At 42.8% G+C, this 14,300-nt stretch overlaps 1 protein-coding gene across 1 annotated transcript in view; it reads right to left on the bottom strand.

The window, feature by feature from the left end:
• The window catches only part of LOC144719646 (transmembrane protein 132C-like), a gene marked incomplete at its 5' end in the record, with an annotated part of 78,956 nt that overhangs the window by 11,361 nt on the left and 53,295 nt on the right, over positions 1 to 14,300 (bottom strand). The window contains 2 exons of the mRNA XM_078595783.1: positions 491 to 696; positions 6,604 to 6,747. Of these exons, the coding sequence (XP_078451909.1) occupies positions 491 to 696; positions 6,604 to 6,747 (350 nt within the window). The remainder of the gene's footprint in view (positions 1 to 490; positions 697 to 6,603; positions 6,748 to 14,300) is intronic.

Below are 14,300 nucleotides of genomic sequence, written 5' to 3'. Positions count from 1 at the left end.
TCAGACTCTGTCTTCGTTTACATCACTAAATATAAGGGGTGCACCATCTGGATCCATTGGAAGCGGAACTGGTTCAGATGTCACTCACCACCGATGTTATCTGTCGCTGGGAATTTAAGTTCGGGTCACCAGATTTAAACATCCATCCTGCTTCTAGATTTTAAGCTTTCGTGACTGCAAGGATTCATACTCTAAGTTCTTTCGGTAAAGTCACGTAGGTAAAAAATTAAATTTAAATTGTTGCCTCCGAAACGTCGTGATTTTATTATTTTTATTAATTTTAATTTCATTTTTTACCTACGTGACTTTACCGAAAGAACTAAGAGTATCCATCCTGCTACCACTCTCTCAATTTCCGAACCAAAAATATTTAGGACACTCTTTATTCCACCGCTGAATAAAGGCTTCCCCATTCCGTGAACGTCACAGGGGTCACCGTACGTAGCCAACCGTGCTAATCGGAGGTGCCGGGGAATCGGAGGCACTTTACCTTCCTGTTGAGGGTCCGAGTGTCTGCCATCCATTGATGGGGTTGAGTACGTTGTCAGAGATCTGTATTTGCAGGGGCAGCTTGGGCATCCAGACGGTCAGATCCAGGGAGGCGCGCATGTGCTCGTAGCTGACGTGAACGCGAGCCCGCGTGGAGCCCTGTCTCTCCTTGCCGTTGACGTACGCGTACTCGCAGCCTGCTGACACCTGCACAGCATCGTGGGAAAATTACGAAACAATCAATATTTGTGATCCTCTGCACAGAGGGGAAAAAAAAGACTGAATCAACGTATTTGACAGAAATGTTAGTGCTGTAATCTTCTTAGCACTGCAAGGCAGTTGTTATATTTTCTGGAATACCAATAAAACCGCCGAAATTGATTGTATTGAATGAATTATGGAAGGTCGTAACCATTCTGTGGTGTGAGTTACTAATATTTCGTGGAAAAAATATATATTATAAAGCCAAATTATTATTTTTCAGTATCATGAATGGTAACATTGCATTATGATTCATTGGAAGATCCATGTCCTGCACAATGTAAAAATGTAGTCATATGAGGTGTGAATTGCAAATTGAGCATGCATCACTCAGGTTAGTTGAAAATTGGCTTTTTTGTAATATTCACACACTTTGTATTTGTATCTGACATTTAATTGGTTTGTGCTATTTTAATGTAAGGCCTTCCTCAGCAAATCTAGTTCATTCATTATCTAAATTGCATTCTGGGTTGGCAAAACAATTAATAAGCCTCGGGTCATTGACAGAGCTGATCGTATCTTTCCAAAAACACTTGACTGAGCCTGTAATGTGGCCTAATGTAGAAAAATTTGCATACACTTTCATAAAGTCGTGTCACAGAGTGCGTTGGCAATTTAGCCATTCATCTAAAGACCCAATAAGACGCTTAACACAGCTGATCCCATTATTTTCCGCTGTCTCAACAGTATCGTTCAAAATTAAAGTACCCAGTGCAAAGTCACTACCCAAGTCATATACCCATTTCAAAGTAAATTCAAACCATACTCTCGGAATCGTGCAATGCACATCTTGATATTGATCTGCCTGCAGAGCATTTGCCTTGAGGGAAGAGGCCTGTTGCCCAGGTACATTTTAATGTCATCTGTCACAGAAATTAAGTTGTTCATTCCAAGAGGCATGTTTTCTTTTTTTTGTTGTTGCAATTTTTCAATAAAAATTACACATAATATTTTTGGTTATTTGCAGATTTTACTTAAACGTAAAACACGTTTTGGTAGCTGATGAAATGAATGTTTTTGCACTTTTCAATTATATACCCAGTCACCTGCGTGGATAGCATGAATTAAATGTTTTTTAATAGTATTCATATATCGTGAAAATACTAAGAGCAAAATGTCAGGCTGTCACACATAGGCGTTGGCTCTGTTACAAAAATGCATCCCATACGGTTATGTACTGAATTGTATTACAGCACATGTGCTGTACTGTATACCGTAAATAATAATAATGGTAATTCAAGTTCAAATCCTGGCCAGGTGTTGACTCAGTCCATCATCCGTCTGGAGTCAACAAAATGAATACCAATTTTTTGGGGATGTCACCAGTGGGCTGTCCTATTGATAGGCACACTCCTACCATGCGAATTGAAAATTCTACCACTGGCTCAGGAATATAAAGAATCGATAAAGCACCGCCTCAATACTTATTTGAGCAGGAAATCGCCTCGGCTCTTTTTTTCTTCTTCAATGATAATACACGTGATCAACTCTTTGTCAAATTTCGATTTAAAGCTTTCGTGACTGCAGGGATCCATCTTCTTGGTTCTTTCGGTAAAGTCACCACGTAGAAGGGAAGTAATAAAATAATAAAAATAAAACATAATAAAATAATTCTCACGACGTTTCGGCCACAACGCAAGCAGCCGTCCTCAGGTGAAAACCAGGTCTGTCGAGGCGACAGCGTCTGAATTAACTCTTTGTCAACCAACGGCTGAATCTTAATTTTAGAACTTTCGTGACTGCAGGAATTATTATTTGGTTCTTTTGGTTAAGTCACGTCTAAAGATAAAATAATAAATTAAGCATACGACGTTTCGATTGCAACACAAGCAATCATCAATATACCTGATGATGATTGCTTGTGTTGCAATCGAAACGTCGTATGCTTAATTTATTATTTTATCTTTAGACGTGACTTAACCGAAAGAACCAAATAATAACCAACGGCTGGATGAAGCCTTTCCCATGACATGTTAATTGTGCGGGTTTGCTTAACCGAACTTCGCCACCCTAATGAGTGCGTGGACAGCCGAGCAGTGGTTCGTGTGCTGTGCTGTGAACCCAGCGACCTGAGTTCTATTCAAAGTCACGACTAACATCAGTGGTGAGTGAAATCTGAACTCATCCTGCACACCCCCGTTCACCTCCTTACCTCTTCACTCTTTGTGCGTGGATGTATGCATGTATATTATCCGTGAGGCTGGGTAATCTGTGGTTGTATTCACAGCTCTCCAAGGGTCAACACAGCACAGACTCGAGACTTCTCGCCATTGATGAGGCTTTCCCGCTGATAAGCAAAACTTCAAGGCTTCCCCGCTGATGAGTCAATGATGAGTCAATGGCCAGACCAAGACCCAAGCAATCCCTGCCCATTAGATCCAAATTAGCTAGCAGATAGAGGACACTTTTCCTCATCGACCTGCAGAGGTTCATAATGAGATACAGATGTCAGAGCTAAAATGACGCGTGATGCACGTAATGATTTCTGTAAATAGATTATGTATTTGGATACAAACAAAACTAAAGACCTTGGCTAACAGTAGGGCATTGTGGTGATGCGCATATTAATGTGACCTGGGTATTATGAAACTTGACCCAAAGGATGCCATTAATTTCTGCTTCGAATACAAATTACTGTCAACCCCCCCCCCCCCCCGATTAATACAAATTGCATAGCAACAGAACCAAAGAGAATATAAATAGTGATTGTCCCATTGTTTGTAAGCCACGGTTGTCATTACAGCATTCCAGAATAGTAACAGTTGCTAATGATGTCTGTTGCCTCTCAACAATGTTTGGTGACGAGCTCAAATTGCATAGCATAGTTCTTACAACTGTAGTAATTTAAGAAACATTCCCAGAGGGAGCAACTATTTTTCGGCATTTTCTTTAAAGTCGTACAATGATTTCTTCTATATTTACTTACAAATGCAAATCGAGAATTGTTGTTTTAGATAAAAAATTACACATACAACCAGTCATGCTGTGTAATTTTATTAACTTCTAAAAACCTTACTCTGCAGCAGCAGCAGCCTAACGAGGCTAATGCATGTCCAGTGAAGTGTTAATTTAATGCGATGCAAAAAATTTTTTTACATATTTTATGCAGCGTATGCATACATATACATGGAGAGAGAGAGAGAAAGGGCGCGACCATGATTACAAAAAAAATCTATACCGCAGTAACGGCTATTTCCTACATCAAGGGACAAATAGCAACTGCCCACGGGGTGCAGCTAAGGTCACCCAATCTGAAACCATGGACAACATAGTGACGCCACTGTCCATTTCGTTCATTTGCTGGCAGCAGCGTTTAAGATATCCACCAGCCTACTCCCGAAGCCGTCCAATGGCTCACTCACTCACTCGCCAACCTTCGCAGAACGATGTAAGTGTTGCTGATAAACTCCCCACCATATGACAGCAGAAGGAGAGGCACACCTTTTGTATGCATCCCATTTATCCGGCTCATTTGGTTTATTCCCAAAGACAAACACCCGTTCATGGAAGAAATTAATAAACAGACAAGACGCCTCTGACCCATATTTGTGTCTCCACGTAAAACAATTAATCTTTTTTTTTTACACGACCCATAGGCCACACGGGCCTTCTTGGAGTATTTGTTTTAGCATGAATGGTATTAACCCAACATTCCAATGTCAGAACCCTACTGAACACAGATATATCCTGAGACCCAGTGAGGCTTTCCTGTGTAAAAAGTTGGCAACATTATTTTAAGTCGGCTTATTTTCTTACGATTAATACATCATCCAATTGTCAACAAAGATCTCCCTTGGTTAGTTTTAAGGGATATCATGGCAAAGTGGCGGACAAAGGAACCGTGTGTTCAGGAATTCATTTTAGTCTTAGATATCCTCGTCACTACCATTGTGCATAGCCAAAGATGTAAATTCAGGTCACCAGCAGCAGAGCAGCGGAGAGCACTCACCGTAACACTCACCACCATTTCCCTCACGACGACAAATACACACGAATATTTGCCATTTATCCTTGCAGACTAATGGAATAAGTACTATTGAGTGCCTAATAAGGGCAGCAAGGCACATGATGGATTGTTGTGATCAACACCTAATCTGGCCATCCATGTCCGTCCAGGAGCGACGCTAACATGGTGTAATTAAAAAGGAGGCACGTCAAAATGTCTTTCTACTTAAATGTGAGCAAGTGGTGGCAATTCCACGTTCTTATGGTAGGATCTAGTCCATCCGCGGGATGACCACTGCTTGAAGTTCCCCATAGTGGCATTTATTTTCCAAATTCCAGAGGGATTGAAGGCTGAGTTAATTCAAAACAGCTGCAGTCAAGGGCTATAAATGTTTAGTGCCACTGCAGTATTATTGAAATGCAATAGCACTGGCAGCAATCAACATCTGCCGGGCGAGGGGGGACTATTCATGGACTTAAACCCCTTGACATGAAAATATAACCCATGCGGGTGATGCAAGGTGAGTGGAATTGGGCAAACAAAGGGGATATAAAGGGCCAGTTTGGAGTACTAGAGATCAGGAGGTGGAACATATGGACGCGTGGCGTGGCTGGTGCGAACACGAATTGGATTATGCTACTCCGTGGCCGTTCGCACCCCATGCTGCACAGCTCTCCGACGTGTTTTTTGGGGTTTCCACCTCCGGAAAAAACATTGGAGAGCAATGGGATTACATTCACGGCGATGAATTCAAATAGCGCCACCGTTCACAAGCAATTAAATTGGCTGGTCTCTTTGCTCTACCAATGCTCGACTTGCAAAATTGACAGCATCACCGTGTGTGTACACGGAGCGGCACCGATTTTACACAAGTCAGCCAAGACATGTAAGATGCACGCATCGTGCAACAACAGTCGTGCTGCTGTTGATTTATTGAGAAATGTTTCGTCATTTTTGCTGCAAAAAAAACATGGACTCCTGTAAACAGGAGTACACAGATAGGCAATGCACACCAATAATTTTTTTTTCTAAGTCTGACATGGAGAGCAGGAAAAATTGTTCAGTGGTGGGTTTGTTTGCTTTATGATCGCTATCAGCAGCTGGCTGAATTACATTGTTTGTTTAATTCATCATTATACTGTTGTTGACTTTTGAAAGATGTGTGCATATCATCAATCACATGCAGTTTGTTTTTATCCATTCATATTTTGTTAGCTCGTTTTTCAGCAATTACACTTTTATCTTATAAACCAAAAGCAGCAGCGTGGACAATGGAGTGCCTATGTACAAAGAAAGAGTGTCTGGGTACATTGCAGGAGTGTCTGTGCACATGGGATAGGTGCCTGTGTATACGGGTTGCCTTTCTATGCACAAGTTGGAGGCAGTGGGAGATATGGCTGGCAGTGACCTAACATTCCAATGAAGGACACATCCCATGAAATTTGGTTCCGCACTTAATTGGCTCAATTCGAACTGTGAGAATGAAATATCAGTTTCACTGTCATGGGACCAAAGTCACTCTCATACTCAGAGTGGGTGGGCAAGTGCTGCCCTCAACTGTGTGCACCAGAGGTCACTTGAAGAAGGGATCTCAGAGGTAGCTCTGTGGTATCCCGCTTCCGTGGCCCATGCGCTGTGAGAGATCTGCATGGATACATCATCTCGTGTTGCGAACATTGACAGCACATTTGGCATAAAACCAGGGAAAACATTGCAACAACAACAACACGTTTTTGGACACACACACACATGGCCTACTCATTTTTGATCCACGTCACGGGATCTTTTAGCACCTGCTGCGAGGCAGGCAGCGGCGTGCACGTTGTGGTTCACAACCAGGGGCGCCCGCTGGCTTCGAACAGCGAACCATCGCAACGAGCGGCTCGCGCCACTATCACCGTACTCACCTTGAGCACGTCCTCGTCGAGCGAGTAGCACTGCGCCTCCTCGGAGACGTCGGTCACGAGGCCGCTCTCCTCCACGACGAGCACTCGCAGCGGCAGCGCCACGGTGCGGCCCGTCAGCACCGCCGTGTTGAGCAGCTCCTCCGCCTGCGGGGAGCCCGGGTCGTTCACGCGTCACACGCACGCCGCCGCCGCCGTCGTCACCATCGACGCTCTACAACGAAGGTTGTCCATGCACGAGCTCCGTCTGGTCTGACCCTCCGCGTGTGTATGTCTGTCTATCCGTCTGTCCGCCTGTAACTTGGCAGCGGCGATAACCCTCGTAACGACAGTCCAATACGAACCAAACTTGTGTACAGGATAATGGCACCACTGTTGCGACGAACCGTTATTAACTGAGCTTTAATGCATTTAGCTCTGCCTACTGGTGTGTTCGTCCGTCCACAAGGTGGGGGTCACGATAAGCCTCGCAACGATGATCCAATATGGACAAAACGTTAGAATGGGAGCAGCTCCTCCACCTGTGAAGTCTCCACCAGAATATCGAACCTCAATCTTTAAATGACTGCACCGGGCTCGCAATCCAGAAGCCGCCAGTTCAATTCGTTCTCCTGGTGCGGCGGTTGAAACAATAAAATCTCAACGCTCCTGTCCACCCGGCACTATAAATGGATCCAACCGTGGTTAGCCGATCGGAAGGTCGCATGCGGTGGAGTAAAGTGTGGGTAGTCGGACCTCTTCCAAAGATGTCGAGCGAGCATGAGCGAGTGGGGACAAGATAGCCTCCAGAGGAGCCATGTAGAGCTTCCGCTAGTGGAGGCCCTTCTGCCAGCAGTGGCGTGAGCAGGCAATTGTCCAGGCTGCATATTTACCTTATTTTTAATAACCTCATTATAAGCACCATGATAACAATGGATGTGGTGTACGTGTGCTTTTGCTTTGACATGTATAGGGAATGACAACGATTTCACTTTGACCAACAACCCTAATGACTACCGTCCCTGTCCAAACATTTATTTTAACGATCTCTAAATATATAGTATCATAACTAAATAAATGCTCGCATACGTTGTTTCACAATCCGTAGGCATATGCATCACAATTGTTCGGTTGAATTTCAAATGCTTTATGTAAATATGTACCCTTTGAATGTAAATCGTCAGCGTGTGCAATAAATAACAGGGTAATTAAAAATACAAAATAAACAACGAAACCACGGTTATTTAAGATGGGCTGTTACCCAACAAATTAGACAATTAAATAAAAAAACCCGTTATAACTGTCAATAAAAGGGGCACTAAGTAATCAGATACGCACACATTAAAGCCAGCGCAAGCATCTCCTCAGGGCCATATAACAGGGTACCTGTCATTAACAAACAAGATTTGGATTCCGAGCGTGAGCTTAATGAAGCACAAATAGAATTAATCCCAACATGCATCTCTCTAATGGAATTTCCTCAGAGCAGTCTATATGGGGCCACCCAAATACTGTACATTCTCCGTGCAGAACGTTATTGTCTTCGAACTTTTGGCAAGGGTCATTCAGTATGTGCGGCTGCTACACGGGCCTAGTATGTGGTCAATTTTTTTTTTACTCTGTCTGGGGTACTTGATTAATTTTAGTTCATATTTAGCATTCATTCAGGAAGATTACATTCCAAGTGTAATATATTCCTATTAATTTGAGATGATTAATTACATGTGCAGTATGGGGAAAAAATTAGATGGTAGACAAGACACTTTCATCATTCTAATGACCAGCCACTTTTAACATCATCATCATGAGCTATTGTCTATGCACTGACGGATTAAGACTTCTCCACATCATAGGAATCAGTCATGTTCTCGCGATGCCACAATCCATCTCGTTTCAATCAAAATCCATCTCAACAGTGGTCATCCTCTTGGCCGTGGTCACGCCTTTGGCTGCCATTCCATTACTGATCTCATCCGTCAGCCGTTATCCCTTACAGCAATTTGTCTTGCCAAAGTCCACTTACTTTTCATGCCTCTAATTGCATTTGCTCTCACATCCATGTGCCCCTCTTTCTTGTCTCTCCGTGTAATTCCCACCATGAAATCCTCAATGGTTCTCCGCATACTCTTCGCTTTTGTAAACGTTTCTTTGTCGGCATCCAAGTTTCCGATGCGGATCTTATGCACTGATTGAAAACATTACTTATTTTCGTATGAGCTTGGTGTTTTTCTTTAGTCACGCTGGTATGCTACATTCCATTATCAAATTAAATTGAATTACCAAATTCGATTAGCGTACATGAGGAAAGAGGTTGGGAAAACTGGGGTAAGGCTATGGTTAAACCACGGTGGGCTCGTTTGAGCAGGAATAGGTGAAGCCACTCGGGCAGCCATCCATGACATCATCAACAGATACATTCGCTGCACGAGTATTCCTTCAGGAATCCATCTCAACGTATTCCCATTGTGAGTGCACCATTTCAGAAACCATCTACAACATATGCAGTTCAGTGGGAGGCTGCTCACTCAGCTGCAGCTTCTGTCTGCAACACCTTTCTTTTGCCAGCCTACACCGCTCGCATTCTCCATGTGTTCAGTCTTTTTTTTGAGTAAGAGGTAAAAAAAAGGTAGAGTTTACAACCCTCCAATTGCTTGTTCAGTCCACTCCTGGCAGAAGGGCCTGCACTAGATGGAACCCAACAGAGCCGGGGTGTTTTGGCCGATTCTTTCACGTTGCCCAGATGTCTTGGAGGAGGTCTGAATTACCTCACTTTATGCCACCTGCCAATCGATTCGCTGTGGTGTATCCATTCATACTTCTGGCTGGACAGAGGCCCGGGCGACGCTGGGAGATTTAATAAACTTACCCATGTTTCGACTGCCGCACCCGGAGATCTAATCAAATTAACGACCTTTGAATCGCAAGTCTTAATGTACTCACTATTGAACCATGGCAGCATTCCTTTTTTTAAGTTGCTGATGGCTCCAAATCACAGCACATGCGCACAATAACTTGTTTTTCTCTCCCAATTGTCTCGTACATTCAACTATAAATAATAAGTGAATTCAACTGCCGTTCTTGAATTTGCTGTCAATTGTTGTGACTCGCCAGTGTCCCTGTCTTCATAATTCGTTGCCCTTGACTGCCGAGAAATATATATTTTTTCTTTTATCCTTGGTTCTTGTGCAGAATTTTGATGTTCTGATACAATGTATGGCATCCGAATGTAAGATTAGTCTATATGAAGTATTTTATATCCGTGATCATCGGTATTTTGGGAGTATTTATTGTTTCTCAGAACAATGGTGTTCCAATGCGTTACCCATGGGCAACATGTGGAATCACTTAGATGTTTTGTTTGCATTGAGGCCAGAGGGCAATTTTTACGAAACCTCTGGGGAACAAAGGAATATTTGTACAGCTATAGATTGCGTACACACGTACCTATGCTGTGAAGCTCTTTGCCAAACCATAGCTTTGACACCCTTAATTTACAATGATAATGAAAAACAATGTAAAGCACGCATCTTTGTCAATCCACTGCTAAATGAAGGCCTTCCCACGCTGCATCAGTCATAGGGGTTTTTTGACCATACTTCACCACGCGGATTGGTGAAGAGGGGGGGAATCGACCCAGAACAAGTTCAGATATCAGTCAGCACTGACGTTATCCGCGGCCAAGAATACAATTCAGGTCGCCGGGTTCATAGCGCAGCGCGCTAACTCTGTGCCACCGCTCCACGCCCCCCGGCACACCCCTTATATCAGTATAAATCGGCGAGAACGAATTCGGTGGATGATTATTTCATGATTAACGCGAAAGCCTTGACTGTGGCATTGTTTTCTGTGTGAGAAGAAGAAGAAGAAGAAAAACTCGGGATTTCATAATCCTCCAGGTGATTGTAAAAACCACATCAATAAAGCAGCACGCGTGAATCAGTCGTGGAGCTTGTAAACTCAATGAGGCAATGAGCAGGCTAATAACATATTGTGCGATTTGAGAGCATAACAAAATACGAGGTGTGATTTAAGTGCAGCCGATTTTAATAAGCAGGTGATACTCAGGTGCATGGCAGCAGGCGGGAGTTATGGATGCGTCATTAAATATTTCCGCAACCCAGTGGCGGCTCCTGCAAAATCTCTCAGGGGGGGCTAATGTCTGGATGATTGATAAGGATAAGGTCCACCCATGCAATGGATAAATTAACAGCTTAAGCATGTAAAGGCAACTTCACTTCTTTAATATTAATGAAAAATAAAGTGACTCTTACAATACATCTTGTTTGTTTCTATACTCACTATTAATACAATCCACTCAAGTTTCTTTTATTAAAGATTCCACGTGGTGGCGACAAATTATATTGTTGGATGAAACGTGCTTACGTATGATGACGTAAGCACGTTAGTGCGAGCCCTCCCGGAAGCCATAGAGAATGCATTGCAGCGCCCGCCCTTCGAAAAAAAACATCTTTGAATGTAAGTCTATGGGGCCACTCGGGGCGATTCTCAGCCGGAGGGAAATCGCCCAAAAAGAGGCGGTACTCCACAGAACGTGACATGACGCTGATTGGACTATATCCAGAGGCACAGTGACGGCTAGCGTGACTGTGGTTGAATGACATTGGTGGTGCGTCGCCCAATCGCCCTAATGAAGAAACCGCCCCTGCCGCAAGCATAAATTTGGAATTTACAATTAAACCCACGTTAATGCAATATTAGGAGTTGGACTGTCCTTCAAGCAAAACTTTACGAATGTCTAAATAAAGGTGTTATCAATTTCATTAAGAAAATAAGTAGGTGACAATACAATTGTTTCTTTTAATCCTGAATGCGATCTGTATATTAAAATGTATATTATAATTCACAGCTGTTGTTGGTCAATTGGATTGTTTGATCACACGTCCATACATGCTAATCAGTGCAAGCTGCTCCACTGATCAGATCTGCATTCGAATTAACGACATCCAATTCGCTGAGATGACGGTATAAGTTGTGTTTAAGGTAACATGAAAACAAGGTAACAGGAAGCCCTCTCGCGGCTAGCAGACCTCGAAATTGCCATTTATCGCGTGAACATGTTGGCTGGCCATCGAACAAAGACGGTCGCTGCATCGCGCGCTTTCAGATACACTTCTGTGGCCGTCTGGAACGCTCTTCCTTCCGATATTAGGAAGCCACTGGAGCTTTGCACTTTTAAATATAGATTGAAAACGAATTTCTGTAGAACTGAATTTTTTGGTGTTTAGTTTGTTGTTCTTCCCCGCGCACCTCGGATTGGCACGGTTGGCTACGTACGGTACGAAAGAAGTTCAACGTGCATTCAGCAGGTTGCTGCAGGAGTTGAGTTGGGGCGGAGGGGGGAGGCGCGGGAAGGGAGGATGGTGGGTGTGGGGGTGGCAGGACTGGTTCAGATATTACTCACAATTTTACCCATGCCTGTGAATTGAAATTAAGTTAGAGCAGGTTCATGGTGGAGTGGACTTGGTCACTGTGCCGCCAAACAGTGAAGCGGCAATCACCAACGCATTTAATTCCGATTCATAGCATAAACTCTTCAGGCTTGTGTGATAAATTATGCGATATCCAACATTTGAACGTTATATGAATGGATCAACAAAAAAACTTCAATCACGATTTGAAGCTTTCGTGACTGTAGGAATCCATACTCTTTGGTTATTTCGGTAAAGTCACGTGGGTAGAAAAAATAATAGATCACGACGTTTCGATCGCCACGCAAGAAATCGTCCTCAGGTGGACTTTAACGAAAGAATCAAAGAGTAACAAAAAAACTTATTTCGCACCATACGTAGCCAACCGTGCTAATCGTAAACAGGAAACAACGGGAGTCGGGTGGGATACGAAGTACAGTGATCCCTCGTTTATCGCGGTTAATGGGGACCGGAGCCCCTCGTGATAGGTGAAAATCCGCGAAGTAGGATTGGCCCCCTAGGAATTTCCGTATTTGTGTGTGTGGGTACCAGAATGTTTAAAATATGTATATTTATACTTTATACGTATATATTTTACTTAAATCAATTTAATTATACAACCTTAATATTATACATTCACTCTCTCTCTCTCTCATACGATACGTATTATGGTGTTCTACACTCACCAATGACAGTAGTATCTTGAGACTTGACTCCAGTAATGACGACGACGACGATGATAATGACGATGACAATGACGACGATGACAAACCTGTGCAGTTCGATGAATGTGATGATGAATGATGATGATGATGATGGTGTTACTGCACAGGTATAATGAGGCCTTTAAATCAGTTCGAAAAATCCGCGATGCACTGAGGCCGCGAAACTTGAACCGCGAAGTGGCGAGGGATTACTGTAATTGCTCATTTTAAATAACTCTGCATGATTTGATCAGTCCTATTGAAATGTAAGAAAGCACCGTCTCTGTTATTTACCAACATAAATGACCCCGAACCTTTTGGTCGCTTTCACTTTTGGGCTGTTGTGTATAAAGCACTCTATTTTTTTACATCAGTGCATTCATTCTCTGGGGGTGTTTTAATGTAACTGCCTTAGCTCTGGGCAAACCTTGTCAAGGCAAGAGTAATGATAGCTGCACGCTTCCCATGCTAGGGGTATCAACGGACAGCAAATGGATTGCATGGTCGATATTCATTTGAGCTAAAGCAATGTTCATCCTCATTTCAGTATAAGCTCCATTTAAAGCCTGCCCTCGGAGAAGCACTCGTTTGTTTCCAGATCGTGGCAGATTCGCAGAGTCCTTGATAGGGTCACATTTAAAAGGTGAAACCCATTGATTGCAATCACGATTGTCTGATAGACTGCTTAATGTTTAATGGGAAGAATGCATGCCCATTAATTGTTTCAACTTTTGTTGATGGGCATTAAAGAGACGGTAACATTACTCTCACAAATTAACATCTTACGATTTGTCATAGGGCCAATATATCCATGTCCCATATATGCCACTCTGATGTTGAGATAAAACGTGTTTTTGTGAAAGTGCAATATGCAGGTGTACTGAAGAGCAAAGGGAGATTGAAAATCTCGTTTATTGCGTCACCCTATGTCATGGTCAGAAAATACCATATGCTCCCCCAATCCAGAAATATGAAAAGGCCTTTCACTGCCCAGTAAATTCATGATTTCCTAACAATAAATTGAATTCCATGCTTAGATATTTCACGAGCCTAAAATCCCTTTTTAGTGATACAAGTAACATCGGTAAAACGTGGAATGTCATACGGATCCGTAATTAACAAATACATTTACGTGCAATAAAACTAAAGTTTTCAGATTTTAACTAAAAAAACCTTAATAATACTTGTTTAGTCTGACCACAATGTGATTTTTTTGTGGTTGCACAAAAGTAACTGCGAAAAATAGGGATTTAAATCACAGTATGTTACGCAACTCAAATTGGTAACTATTCCCTGAGAGAATTTAATTAAAATGCTACGAGAACACGTCTTAATTTATTTCAGTAAACATTCAGAAAAGTAAAAAAAAATGCGTGCATTCCCCCCCCCTATGAAAAATTATTCTACCGTGGCTCCCGTGAGTCCCCCCACCCCCCCCCCCTCGTGAACGACTTTACATGAGTGCTTTAGCAGGTAATTGCAGAGCTGTAGCTTTACTTAAAAAAAAAACAGCATAAGAGAGTGCATCCAAAGCATGGGAATTTCGTACCAAAAATATCGGATCTAGCGGCAGCTTGCATTTGTCAGG

Source organism: Lampetra planeri, chromosome 6 (genome assembly GCF_965212315.1).
Source record: "Lampetra planeri chromosome 6, kcLamPlan1.2.h2, whole genome shotgun sequence".
In the NCBI taxonomy this organism is placed as follows: Eukaryota; Metazoa; Chordata; class Hyperoartia; order Petromyzontiformes; family Petromyzontidae; genus Lampetra; species Lampetra planeri.
The sequence above is the reverse complement of the archived record's forward strand: the minus strand, read 5'-3'. Positions and strand labels throughout refer to the sequence as shown.